This window comes from Bombus huntii, chromosome 5 (genome assembly GCF_024542735.1).
Source record: "Bombus huntii isolate Logan2020A chromosome 5, iyBomHunt1.1, whole genome shotgun sequence".
NCBI lineage: Eukaryota > Metazoa > Arthropoda > Insecta > Hymenoptera > Apidae > Bombus > Bombus huntii.
Genome location: NC_066242.1, coordinates 6,803,544 through 6,818,943, shown reverse-complemented (window position 1 = coordinate 6,818,943; position 15,400 = coordinate 6,803,544). Strand labels below are relative to the sequence as shown.

Sequence of the window (15,400 nt, the reverse complement as noted above, 5' to 3'; positions counted from 1 at the left end):
CGAAAAGTCTTTTTCATTTTATAAGGAAATAATGGATGCACAACATTTTCCGTTTTATATTATTGTATCGAATTACGTATGATCCATTTTGTTCTATCAAAATAAAGATCACAACGTTCGACAGATTAGGTTTCATGTTTGTATAAAGATGCATCGTTGTAAAAGACATGTCTGTAAAAGAAAGACACTTTTCGGATGACCTAATACTTATGTTTGGAAAGTTTAAAATAAGTGATTTTAGAAAAATATACAGGGTGTTTGGTAACTGGTGGCACAAGCGGAAAGGGGGCGATTCTATGCGAAAAAAGAAGTCGAAAATATAGAATAAAAATTTTTTTTTAATTTTTCTATCGAGACAACGATCTACAATGAGATCCGTTATAGCGTACCGCACGCGTACCGAGCGAAAATTCAAAGTCGATTTTCTCGAAAACAAAGCCTCAAACGAAAAATTTTTATTCTATATTTTCGACTTTTTTTTTCGCGTAGAATCACCTCCTTTCCGCTTGTACCACCAGTTACCAACCATCCTGTATATTATAATATAGATTATAGAGAAGAGAAATGTATTTTTTAAATAGTAAAATTAAATAATAATGAAACAAAAGTTACTATTTATATTTAAAAATGAAAAGGGAGTACTGATGTACTAGAAAATAATCTAAAGTTATTTGGAATTTGGTTTTCATCTTTAACAGTCCAACTAGTGAGTGAAATAATCTCATAAATTGTAAAACCTTGTACAAAAAATTTTCATTTCGATTCGAAAAGAGATTCCCCTTTTCTCTTCTCCTGCAATTTCAATTTCCACACGCCAATAAAGAAGCCAACGATAAAACGCGCAGATGTGTTTAGTCCAATTACTCCTTTCGCGTAAAAGTCAACAACGCTGGGAACGTATTCAGAAAAACGACGAAGTAAAAGAAACGCAAACGTTTTAAAAGCTTTTTTGTCCGAAGAATCAACACATTACCAATCAAATGAATTGCGTTTGAATAGATCTTTAAATGATCCTTTATAAGGATTGCAAAAAAGATTAATAAAATATTTGGCGCCAAGGAAGTTAATATATTCTGTGGTATTATATGGTAGAGCAGCGATGTTAAAATTTTCATTTAACTTAAGAACCATGCATTTATATTAATTAAATTAACGATCTCAGTAACATAAGTTAAAAAGATGAAAGAAGAACCAAAGAATAAAAGGCAGGAACTGAGTAACTAGAATTTATTATGGTCAACTATTTTCTAATTGCATATCTTTCTTTACTTAATTTCAAAATTTAAAAATATGCTTAATCTTTGACTAGCATTGAAAGTGCTAACTATATTAAATTATAAAATATATTCTTTTTAATAAAATTTCTTACAAAGTAACTTACGAAGATGATCTATCAATTACGATAAATGATACGATAGAAAATATTAGGACAGATCTGATTTATATGTATTCTTATTTCCTTATGCAAAGTTTTTAATGCTTGGTTGCGACGATTCGTTTAGGAGGGCGCGCCGGTCGCAACATAAATCTTGATAATTGACGAGGCGCGTTGTTCGTCGTGAACTACACGGCTAATGGGTAATTCTCGTAGCAAGACTATTGAGAGGCCATCGCACTATCTTTCTGACCTGCTATTACAGTAGATAGTTTCTAGTTTACCATGCACACGTCACGGTACAATTACGGGATACGTACACAAAGGAACTGATATGCATTGGATTTTAGATAACGAAAAGTGAACTGAACGCGCAATAATCATTTTATGTTCCCCTTCAATTCGTGCAGGAAGGAAGTTGATAGAGAAACGTTGCGTTGCATATCAATTTGTGCGCGCGAACTCGTGCGTGAAGATTCTTCTCCCTCCATCTTTCCGTAGATTTAATTTAATTGTACCGATTTCTATTTTATTTTTTCCTCTTCTAAAAGAGTATCGGTTAAGATTTTCAGTATATTGGCACTTAAATACTTTGTTATTAATTGCGTTACAAATTAAAAATATGTAGTTATTTTGTTTTTTGTTCTTTTCGGGCTAGAGTATAGCTTAGGATCTTTAAAATATCAATATTTGAATACTTTGACTGAATACAGCCATTTTGTCTTTTGTTCCGTTTGGGAAAAACTATTGGTTAGGATTTTTAGTACCCTGAAATTTGAATATATTCTTTCATATTAACTGTATTAAGTTTGAAAAGTATATAGACTATTCCATATTATTACTGAATACAGTTTCACATTTTAACCCGCGCGAAATGTAAAGGTTAATATCTATTAAACTTTCTAAAGTTCGTGACCTAACCTTGAAATCTACAACAAATTTTACTTTCACATTCCATTCTCGACAAATAAATAAATGTATTTCTTCACCATGTAAAAAATAAAATTATGAATTTAAATGAACGCGGCTCGTAAAGTAACTCGAGAACGATTTAAATTATCCATTTCCTTTTTGCGTTTTATTTTTCGCCCGGTAGCGCAGCTCGGTGCAAGGAAGAGAAAAAAATTAATTCAATAAAGTCGTCAACCTTTTGTACGCATGACGTGTTTGTTCGTATGACGGTATCGCGAACGATAACGTGGTAATTGGCAACTAACTTGTTAATTGTCGTGGTTCACCCCTCCCAAATCTGCTCGAACTGAATCACGTATTTCGCCGCTGCGTCGTTTCAAACACTGTTCAATGGTATCTAAATTCCTGAAATTCAACTTACCGTGCGAACGAAAACTTTTCTTTCCTTAAAATCAATATTAAAAAATATGAAATTATCTTTAAATGCATGAAAAATGCATCAAATATTAAAAATTAAGTTAGGTTTGAATAATAAACATATGAGCGCTGCTTTGGTTATTTTATAGGAATAGTAAATCGTTTCTGTGATCAAATTGCATTTCTTGATGACCTGGTTTTCTTGAGATCGCTTGCCTAACCACGAGTATGTTTGTGTTGGTTATCAGAATGTCGGACCAATGTTCACTGTCAAACAGTCGTATACGTGTAAAGTATGATTAACTATGAATATGATGTGTTAAATATGTATAATTCCTAACTTAGAAATGGTTTACTAATCTTTAATGTATGTATATAAATGTAAATCTAAAAAGAATGTATAAAATTAGCAATTATCGTTCTAATTTAGTGTGTTCTAATAAAATAATTTTTTCAGATAAGAGAATGTATAAGATAGTTGTTTGTAAACGTTTGCTTAGATCGATTCATGAAAACTAGATTAAACGCTATCTGTAATTGTGCGTGGAGTGCGCACGTGATACGAATAGATATATGTTTCTTTGCTTATGCGTTTGAGAATGCAAGATCTTTCACGGTATTAATTTCCGGCCATTAATTTGCAGATGAACATCCAATTATGAATTTACATCGAATATATTGTAACTTATTCCTATTAAATTCGTGCTATTTGATCTGACAACTTTATATCGTATGTTACAAATTATAAATTACTAAATTAATAAATTAGTACAAATTAATTTTATCGAACTATTGTGAAAAGTGGGAAATTAAGTATCATATAATCACTTAAAATTCAATAATATAAAAAATTACTATTCAAAATTTAATAAGATTAAAAATAAAATCTAGAATTTCATAAAAATGTAAAAGTTTTCGAAACTACAGAAATAAAAATGTCTTCAAGAGACCCAATAACATTGAACATACTATTTTCGTTTCCATAAATCTCCTCTGAATCGTCGCATTATTCAATAGCAGTTTGAGATCACCGTATATCGTTTGCTTAATGGCGTTCGCGCAAGTGTAAACGCACACGACCGAGCAAAGTTAAGACGGATGTGTGTACATACATGAACATATAAACGTCGGTAATATACACAGTAGGCGTACAGAGAGGAAGGCGCGTGCGTGTAGGCCTCGCTGGTAATTGTGGTTAATTTAACGACAGTCAAAGCAACGACTGCCTGTCCTTACTGGTCAGTTCACGCGGCCAAGTCCCTCTCGACTGGTCGGCCAATGTGCAATACTCTCGCGGTCATCGAAACCGCACGCCGCCGTTATTTGCCATCGATATTTGTCCGTAATCCCTTGTCTGGATTCGTCAAGAATCGTAAAAACCAGTTAATTTCGTTCCTTTCATCGCACTCGTGAAACCACGCGAATTTTGACGAATACGAATATCTTCAATAATTTCACAACGAACAGAACTATCTCAGACAACTTAATAACATTAGTTTTCCAGACAAAACGATCTCGTTCGTATTACAACTGGTTTGCAGTTTCCTTTCGTGGATTTCTCTCTCGCTCAGTGTGTATATATACCGTTGTGCCGTCTCCCCTCTATAGTAGAAAAAAAACAACAGTCGACATTGGTTTAGCCGAATAGAGGCAACGTCGGTCAGTGTTCGAAGCACGTGTGTATATTCTGTCGCAGGATATCCGGCAAACTTTTGTGTTTCATGGACGGAGAGAAAGGATACTTAGACGTGTCGCGTTCTATAGCGATCGAACTCGCGTGTAAAGTTCCTCGAAGTATCCAGCTATTAGACAAGCGTATTCGGTGTGGACACACGTGTACGTAAGTTCGGTAATCAAAACAAGGCCGTTTTACACGTCGAGTGAGTTTGTGATTGGTGTGTTCAGTGGTTCATCGATACGTGTTATTGTGACCGTGTGGAGCTTTAGGAGATCCGAATGATGTTTCGAATTAGAAACGCGTGACATTTACGAGAATCTCGCGTTTCTAATAATACATCATCCGTGGTGAACGGATCGAGAGTGAAAATTAATGTTATTCGCACGGTTGCGATACTTCGTGGCGCTGTAGTTTTAAAACGTTTAGTTTCTTCGAACAGTGGTCGAACGCTCTCAAAAGGAATATAATCAAGCCTGTTTCAATCGTCCTGGAATGAAACGGTAAACAACGTGTGATAGGAATAGAGTTTTTCAGACACCAGCTGTTTGCTGTTGTGTGCTGCTGAACTTTCCACGTCCGTTGCATAAAAGTCTACTGAGTCATCGAAAGATATGTTTATGTTTCGAACGAACAGCATCGTGTTACCGGTCGCGAAACTACTGTTGCGATAGAATCGAACGAGGCACCGTGGTAAAAACTCGACGAGTAATTGCTTGGCTTGCGTAGAACAGCTAATTGAAGGAGAACTAGTATTGGTGGCAGGTTGTTCCCGAGAACACATTTTTCGGAATACTAATTGTCCAACGGGACAAGCAACGATATTAGAGTTTAATACGGAGGTTAGATTTGTCCCGTATATTACGTATATCGAAGTTTTGTAATGTTATTTACTTTCTACTTTAATTGCAGGTTTTCTTAGTATGTGTAATCGAAAAGTTCAAGTGATAAACCGAGTATGTAATTACTCGAAGTAATCATTTAAGTGACAGACTAGGAATTACTTTTAGTATCATTGAATATATGACAAGAACCATTTTGGAAACAGGAATATAATGTTGGATTTTTATTTTTCATGAGACTAATGTTTGTAGATTTTTATGGTAATTTTGTTACTATAAATGTTGCTTTTAGTCTGCTATAGCTTATAAATTAATTGTAATGCATTTTTAATGCATTTATATATTGCGCCAATTGTTTATTATATAATACAAAGAAAATAATAATTATATTTTACAATTGTTTGAATACGTATCAAATATTTTAGGATACATTTAACCAGTACAATAATAGTTAAGTTCGATATAAAAATTTTTATGAATAGAAAAATCAGGGCGAGTATTACATATTCTCTTTGAAATGAACAAACTTTTGAACGAGTAACTTTTTACGTGCTCGATTTACTTACTACGCTACCGGAAATATCTCATGTTTTTGTACGAATGATTGTAGGAAATTGCTGACATATTTATTTCAAAGTACAGTAAAACATTCATTATCCGTTCACCTACTCTTCGAATAGTTGCTATTTGAATAGTTCCTCTATCCCGAACCTTCCATTATCCGAACAGTACATTTCCTTCGTTACTTTGATATGAAATTAAAAACAAAAATTTCCTTTTCCTTACTATCCCTTTTATATTCGATGTTATGTATATATTATATTATACTTTAATAAGTTATTAATTTCTCTGACCTCAAATTCTAGTGCATTATATGTTCTTGAAAATCCCACCTGGTAAAATATATTTCTATGATTAATAATTAATTAAAGTATTTGCCAGAATAAAGAGGCAGCTTCAATGTTTAAATTGTATTTATTAGAGAAGTAAAAAAGTTTATCGCTGCGATTATTAATTGACTATGAATTTATAGAACTCTGCCCTTATTACAACAGCCCTTTCAATTAATAAAAAGCTATTTTTCTCATAAACGAATTTCCCAAAGAAAAAGTATCGATTCTGAAAAGATTAAAAAGAAAGAGGAAGATCTAGGTGAATGTGGAATAATTTACATGAAGAACACTATAGTAAATCTCGTAGATTCAGTCCAGGTGTAACCTATATTCCTCGTATCATTTTATCACTATCCCCTGTCGAAAGAAAAATGGTCTCTCATGCTCGTGCATACTTTCTCATTGGAAACAGGATTTTAAACGAGTTTAGGATGACCCAGATCGATGGGTGGACATCATAGGTCCATGATGTTCATAGGACCGATTCGAGGCGATCCGAACAGTGTCGAACGAAACGGAATAGTCACAAGTACATCTCAATTTAAGGGCAATTGTGTTTAACAGTCCGACGCTCTCAATCGACTGTGGGCGTTTGCTTCGTTGACGAACGAACGAACGAACGAACGAACGAACGAACCCACGGCCGAACCGTGAATTTTATTCTGTATCTTCTATTGTCAGACATATGACTTCCCTTTCCGGTTTTGGTTTACAGTGTCTTATTAAAACTTCATTACTTATGGCCTATTGTAATGTACGACAGATTTTTTAGTTCCCTTTCCCTTTTTTCTTTTTACATATGATATGTTCTACTTTCCTTATTTTTTATACGAGATTTTATATATGTATTTATTCATGTTTCATTAAGATTCGTAAATTTTTTGAATGGCAAACAATCAGAACTTCCGAATATACTATCGCTTGGAAGGAAAGTTTCCTTATGGTTTTCACGATTCTGCCTTTTTTTGTTCAATTGAGATGAGTGAATCAAAAGAATTCTTAATTAGGATGAGATTGAATCTGACGGGTAGCAGAAGCGAGAAAATATAGACGATTAAAAAAATTGCGGTACTTTGAAGTTTTACTATCGATGTTTTCTCCTTTTTCATATTTTTCGCGGATTAAAAGAATTAAAAAGAGAAAGGTAGAAGAGATAAATGAAGACAGGAAAGGATATCATTGAAAACAGTATCTAATTTTGCTATTTCTGATCTCAGAGTTAACATAATCTTGCATAATTATCAAAACATTCTAAATTTTACTTACTAATTAGATCAACTATATTTATAACTATACCGTAGATTTTTCTGCATCTATGAAAAATTTATAAAAGTATATAAAATATCCAAAGTGGAGTACTCATCATAATTTTTAGCAGTCGAAATAGATTGCCATGTATGTTTCATTTCTTTAGTTCTCTTCATAAGAATATAAAGTTGCATAACAAATCGCTACTAATAACTGTTGCAACTATTAATCAAACATTTTTCTATGCATACTTAACCAGTGACTTTTACATCCTTTATTAAATGACTATAACTTCGTTGTAATATTTGGAAAATTCGAACATAGATTTTTGTAGATATATTTTTCAAAGGACATTCTTTCGGAAAATACGAAAAAACAGAATCGATTGTTTCTCAGTTTGAAAGAGTCGTAGTAATTGGTTCTTACGCAGTAATGATCGATACACCTCACGGAAGGATGATTAGTCGAACATCTCGTGAAACCGATTGTTTGTTGCGCAACAAAGGCAATAATGATTGCACGGTGATGATTAAGGCTAGAAACGAGATCGTGGTAATTCCCAATGTAGGATAATGACAAAGTTCTTGTGTTGGCGTAGCACGCTCTTCCGAGGTGAACTTTTATAGAAAGAGAGATTTTAATAGGTTTTGTCACTTTGCATTGAATTGTGCGTACTTTTTATCTGACTTATCGGATAATGATCGTCAGATGCTGATTATTAAGATAGATTTTAATCGTTAATACTGCTTCCATTGTTATCGTCATTAAGGCAATCGTCAATCATTAAAATAAAGTTTCATGAAAACTCGCCTTTGAATATTATTTTCTTTACTCATTTATTGCGATTGTTTATTTGTTCATTTATTAAAATTAAAAAGGAAAATTTTTTATAGGGGAACGTATTAAAATACTATTGATATTATATCGAATATTTCTGTCTTCTTTCTTAAAAAATTGAATCAATCACGTAAAGGTACAATTTTTATGTAAAGATACGTTTAAATTTCATTTGCATAGAATTTGTTCGATTGGTCTTCTTATTCTGTTCATTTATTAAATCTTATGTTTATTTTACTTGATTTTACTGTTTCAAGTAACTCGATCAAACAGTTCTGTTGACAAATTTGAATCGATTGGACGATTGTTCATTCGTCAAATTTATTCACTGCTGACGTGTGTAGAGTGATTGTACAAACTAGGCCGGATTATAGCTGTTTCCTGAAGGAAGATGACGAAAATTGATAGTGGGAACTATTTCACGCCTGAACTGAATTCATCTATGTATCTAATCGTATTTTTCTTCTGAGCGCGTCAGCACATCCGTTCTGCTTTTTTGCTTTTCTTCTTCTTTTCTCCTTTTATATGAAATTGTATGCAGTGATGAGTGTCTAAAAAAAGGGCACTGTTTGAATAGAATTTAGCCTGTTATTGTATCTGTTTAAATAATGATAACGCCGTGTCTTTATTATAACATTATTAAAACATATATGTTGGAAAATACTGGAAGTTGAAAATATATTCCAAGGAATAGATGATAAAAGGAGTAATAAAATCTTTTTTTGTGTTTATTTCTATTTACAGAGTTTAAGAATTCATAAAAATTTAAATACATAAAAATTATGTATATAGATGAGATAGTAAATAATGAATATTTTTCTATTTATGTATTTCATATCTTTTTTACCCGTATATATTTATATTCTTTCAAAAAATAAAAATACTATATATATATATATAAAACAACAAAATGAATAAAAGTATGGAAAATTAAATCATAGACAATATATTGAGCCTATTTTATTGCATGAAAAGCTTCCAAAACTATCAATCTACCAATAAGATTAGCATTAATATTAGCTTAATAACGTTTTTTCTTTCCTCCTAGTTTATTTTCTTTCTAAACGATTCATCTCAAAGCGTTGTTTTATCGATAACTGACCTGTACCTACTATGCTAACAAATGTAACATGACATGCTGTAAATAGAGAAGAAATAGAAGTGATACCAGTGTCTCGCGAAGAGGATTATCTAGATTTCTAGAAATACCTGTAACAATCCTTATTAATAGCGCATTAAGTAGTACAAAAGTATAAACTCTTAAACTCTTCTAAGTTAAACTCTTCTAAAGACGAGATGAACTTCCATCCAGCTGCTACTTTATTATCAATTTTCAAGTAAAATATACAGAGTTTAACTATTTATTAGTATTCTACCTGATTACTATCTTGCCAAAAATATATGCAAAATAAACGATCAAAACTTTCCAAACATAAAACAAATTCCTATCTATGTCCCATTTTATAATCGTCTAAAGAAATATACATTTGCATAAACATCCTCCGTCTAGCGATAAACGAACGAGCCGATTTGCCACAATCTTTCGACTATTTTTATATTCGAAGTTGACCCGTTGAGACCCAGAAAATTCTCAATATTATAATAATAAACTACCCGCATCTATGGCAGCATTCCGTTTCGTCATTGTCGTCTTACAAACGACCTATTAAGGCCATCCTCAGCGGGAATTTTAAAAATAATCCTTTGCGTGGCCATCACGCTATGAAAACGGTGTTGTTGATCGTGTTCTTTGAGGACTCGACGCACGACGTACAATCATTATCTGTTGCAGTCTATCAGGGCCGATAATTGCAAAGCATAAACTTGCAACACAGCAACTTATCGTTCACCAGAGCGAACGAGTGAAAGAGATAGATTCACGGTTGCATTCTATTAACGGAATCCTTTCTAAGGCTATAACGGGAACATATAGGAGCTAGAATTTTTATGCCACTGCGCTTTCAATTTTCTCGCACATGGTGCGAACCAGACCTTTCTACGGTTTGCTGATCCTATAACAATACTTACTTACATCGAAACGATAATACACTATTAGAGAGCATGCAATAGGAATTCGATTTTCTTTCAAAGAATTAAGTACACATTATGTTGGTAAACTCATCTATTGGATGGATACATTAATATACATATACATACACAGTGGCTACAAAAAATATATATTTATTTGTACACAACTTTATTTGCCAATGAAACGTATTTTTTTTATTAGGTTCTACGTTTTATTTTCATAGTATCAAAGTGATTTTGTAATCATATGAAGTTTATTACAGTTGGATACAATTAACTAGTATGTATGTACTATACATGTATGCAGTAATAAGTAATAGGTAATAAGTACAGAAAATTGGAATATTTTCGGCAATATATAGCAAAAAGTGAGTATTTGAGTTTGAAATATTTCATTCGCCGTGAAATTTCGAATCGGTTTCAGCATCATACGTTTCGATATCTAAAATTCTTCGAAACTTTATCGGAACTAGAAAAACTCGAGATCCAGCAAGATTTTTATGAAATATTACAAGAGTTTAAGCGATTCAAAATGTTTCACGCTCAACACGTATATATCGTAGGCCATTGATCCCAGAAATACTTAATTTTAAATAAAGTTGCATTACAAACATGATATTTAAGAACAAATTGTGATAAAAAAAATTATTTTTGCAATGTTTATCTAAACATTCGTGTTTTTAATCTCTATTTATATAAACTGGATCACGTGTAATATAACACAGGGACAGTTCTGGAAATATGAATGATGCGATATTATCTAATATTAGAAAATACGAACCACTTCTTCTGTATTTTAAGAATTTTCTTTCATGTTTCGAAATATTTGCATATTATTGTAGTGACAATGGAATTGTCGGAATCGTTTCGTGAAACAATAGAATTGAAAAATTGAGTACACTGTTTTGTTTTCCTTTCTTTCGCAGAACTTTTACGAAATTGTTCTGAAGCGGAAAACGCTTAACTTAACAGATATTCCACGACGAGTTTGCAAAGTAGTGTAGATAAAAGCTGCATAAATAGAGAGTTCATGTCAATGTTGTAAGATATACGTGTTAATTTGTACATTAAAGTAAAAATATCTCTTAAACAAATAACATAGCGAAAGCACCATAAAACACTTTCTTGCAAGTAATGATATAATACACATTCGTTTAAGAGGAATATAATTTTCACTTTTGATTGAACTTTATATTGAACTTATAATTTCGCTACAGAAACAGGAAGAAACGACATACACTACCGATCAAAAATTTGGGACCAGTTGTCTCAAGTTTCGTGTTAATTTTGTTATTAATTGATGATTAATATGATACAGATATCAATGGCGATTTTCTTTATTTCAATATATTCTTGACTAAAAAGATATTCTACGGTGAAGAAATTGTAAGCCGATATCATCTTATCTATTCTTAGATCTTATCAAACACATGATTCCAAATATAGGTCCAGTACTAATATCTCTTGTAAAATGTATTGTTTTAATTTGTTATACTTTGCAATTTCTTATGATTATTAGTTATTATAATTAATTTTATTAAACTAACAAAATAACTTTGATTTCAATGCGAATATTAATTGTTACTATAAATCAACGTTCGAATCATTAGTCTTAAACGGGTTAAAAAACTTCAATTTACAAATTTTCTTCGCATCGACAAACTTTTACTATTACAATTTTACAGTCTGGTTAACTTGAATTGCTTCTCAGCAAATACATAGATAGCAAGTTTATGACTATAATCACGTTTCATACAAAAACAGCATTTCTTTCTTCGTTCCCACACAAGCACGACAACGATGTTTTCGTTAGGCACTTTATCATTCCATTACATAACTATTATTTTCCAACAATATCTTCACGATACGCATCTATCCTCATATCATCGCCACCAGCTGGTACTCGATTAGATTGCCAATCCATCGTTGCAACGAAATGTATTAGCCCACCCACGATTAGATACACGTTGCTCTATAGTCTATCTCGAGCTTTCTTCGCCTAACCTGCCCGCCCTACTCACTCCTTAACGTCATTATCAGTACGTATATATCATAATTATCGTCTAATATCAATGAAATCTAGATGCGAGCTCGTCATTCGAGGCCGAAGAATGTCAAAGATCACGGCGTCTGGGTCCAATTTGACCAGTGTGTTCCAGAAACTGAACATTCTCAGAAATATCACGTTAGCTCGTTGATGTTCGTGCAGTTTTCGTGATTCGATTAATTCAACGAAATATTCACGTGATCATCAGTGACTTTCCGTGATACGATAGATTTGAGAAAAGCTCGCGAGAACTCGCGATAATAATAAATTTGAGGAAAGTTCCCAGGAATTCGTGACTTCCGCGATATGATAAATTCGAGAAAAGTTCGCGTGAATTCGTGATAATAATATATTTCAGAAAAGTTCAGGTGAACTCGTGACTTTTTCGCGATATAATATATTCGAGAAAAATTCGCGTGAATTCGTGATTTAGTAAAACACGGATTAATATCGCGTGTGTTCGTGTAACTTACACGTGAGAAAGGAAAAGACAGATTATTGGACGAAATAAAAGAGAGAAGTGATTTGTGGGCACGAGGAATAATCGTCGGAGGACCGGAGAGAGATCAGAGTGTGGTGGACAGTCGAAAAGGATAACGGAGAAAAATGTTCAAGCTCGCTGGACGACAAGAATGGGAGGCTTTGACGAAAGGTAAATGGCACGGCCGTTTACGAACCGTTTTTAAGCAATTATTCCACACGTGTACCCCTAACCCGTTACCGTGAGCCGGGTATCCGATTGTTGAAAGAATGTTTGGAAGTTATAAATAGGGAGACATGTGCTTTTTAGGAAACAAGAAGTCTTGCATGAACTTTAACCCCTCATATGAGAATCGTGAGAGCTCCCTGGCACAATCTATGATGTTCGTGCACAGATTTGATTAATGTGTTTCTTATAATGTATAACAGAAGAACTGGGAGTTTTAATTTTACAAATTAGATTTGGAAGTGTGGAAGAATTCTAGTAAACTGATTGAAGTCGATGTTTTATATAATAGGGATGATTTTAGGAATTATTTATGTTCTTCTGTCTTTTTCTCTTTTATACACTTTGAAGGATCAATTATTATTTATGTTCTTCTGTCTTTTTCTCTTTTATGCACTCTGAGCAATCAAGTATAAGTGTCTTTATAATTTTTCTGGAACAGTAATAAACATCTTTCACAGATTTTAAATTACTTCTCATATAGAGTGTTCATTGAAATTATTTGAATACTTACCAAAAAAAAGGTTTTTTAAAAGAATTCCTTGAAACTTCATTAGCGTTGCAATGAAAGAAGATTGTGGCAATTATTTTGATGAAGTTTGAAACAAATCAGACATTATAATGCAAGCAGAAGTTAAACATGCAATCAGTGCTAGTGAAAGCTTCACTAAGTTGAGGCATATTAATATAATGTATAATTAACTTACTTTCATTACGATGCTTATGAAATTTCAAAATGTTCTATACAGCACGCATAATACATTCATAAAAAATTTCTGTAATAAGAGTTATAATATTTTTATATATCACTGTATAGAATATTATGTTTAATTTTCGATTTATTTTTCGCACGGGCAGTCATCTTTATCTACTTTATTATTTCCGATACCTTTTATGAAATATGAAAATTCCAAGTAACAGGTGGTATGGAGAAAGTCTGTAAAATCAACATTTTCCTTTATGTTGCAATAAATATCTTTTTCAGAGTTTCTAAACATATTTCACATACTTGATACGATGGCTAAATTTACGATATCTATATTACTGACTTAATTTGTCGGAAGACGGGTTAATTTAAAAAAAAATTGCTTAGCAAAAATGTAAGTTAAAAAAATTGGTGACTTGGCTTTACAAAAACTAAATCATATTGAATCCGCAATTGATACACATTGTTCAATTGCTAAACCTATATAATCAGCTACAGCAGTTTCCAATTGATAAATTAATCGATTAATGGGTATTATAGATAATAAAACAAGAAAATACTGTGATCGCAGAAATGATAAAAGTAATGATTAGTTTACTGTTGTATCAATTAAACTCTACTTTGTCGAAAGAAGCAAGAATCACATAATGATGCAACAAAGCCAAAGTATTATCAAAAGGTATTGATTAAAACATACAGATATTGATAACTAACTCGATTAAATAAATGTTCCTTTTTAAAAAGTGAATCAAATAAAATTTGCTCAGCTATTTTTGTTATAAGTTCTATTCTTGTTTAAAAAATTGTTATTCTTTCTATGCAAAAGTATCGACTAAAATTTTGATTCAGATTTATATTTTATGCACATCGGATCTGTTCTCTTTGCAATTTTTTAATGTTAGATATATGTAATTCTTTAATTTATGTGCATCAGTGCATTCACTGCACCTATCTCCAACAGTTAAAAGGTTAAAAAATAAAGATAGACAAGCATGTAACTTCCATGTCACTTGCAGAGAGTTAATCGGTTATCGTTATAGAACAAGTTAATTTTATATCCGTTACGACGACCTGTTTCATTCTTCGAACGTGTTTAAAAAAAGGAAAATATATCGGCGCTAGCGTATGCATCAAAAAAGAAAAAGAAAAGAGGGAAGAAGAGAAAGAAGCTAAAAGTTGGCCGTGGGTCACCGGTGATCCACGCAGGACGGAGCTCGTTAGAACTGTTAACTCGATACGCATTAATCGAACGGGTAACGCCGTGCGGGTTATTATTATTATTAAGGTCGATTACGTAATATTCGATAACCATGTGGAGCATAAAAGAGTGCGCCGGCTATTATTAACGTAGAAATAATTTATCGTAGAAATGTCGATATTTTGACGATGCGTTGGGAAACGGGTGAGCCGACAGTTTCTGAAAGGAAATTGCCACGCGCTCATCGCCATCCTCCGGTTACTCCCCCTTCGAGGTTTCTGATCGATGAGCACCGTGATATACAGGGTGATTTAAAGTTTGGTATATGTCCTCTTTTATTTTTTATAATATTGTCTGGTAATATTTATGTTGGGGAAAATATTCTTTCGTTTCAAGTAAATAGAAACATTATAAATAGATCGTGGATTTTTATGTGTTTATGGAAGATGCAAAAATGTGCAGAATGTATGTAATACGTAAAAATATAGAAATTAGTTAAAGTGATAGTAATCTTTG

The 15,400-nt window shown here is 32.6% G+C and overlaps 1 protein-coding gene across 8 annotated transcripts in view; it reads left to right on the top strand.

Annotated features, from left to right (window-relative positions):
- Window positions 1-15,400, top strand: part of LOC126865388 (SLIT-ROBO Rho GTPase-activating protein 1-like) — a 43,857-nt gene that overhangs the window by 13,339 nt on the left and 15,118 nt on the right. The window contains exons 1-2 of one of the 8 annotated variants that reach the window (XM_050617825.1): window positions 3,974-4,882; window positions 12,633-12,926. The exons of 4 other annotated variants lie outside the window; for them this stretch is intronic. In XM_050617825.1, the coding sequence (XP_050473782.1) occupies window positions 12,881-12,926 (46 nt within the window). In that variant the 5' untranslated portion in view covers window positions 3,974-4,882; window positions 12,633-12,880. Of the gene's footprint in view, window positions 1-3,973; window positions 4,883-4,910; window positions 5,222-12,310; window positions 12,927-15,400 lie in introns of those variants that run through there. 3 more of the 8 variants (XM_050617822.1, XM_050617824.1, XM_050617821.1) reach the window with 3 other exon arrangements.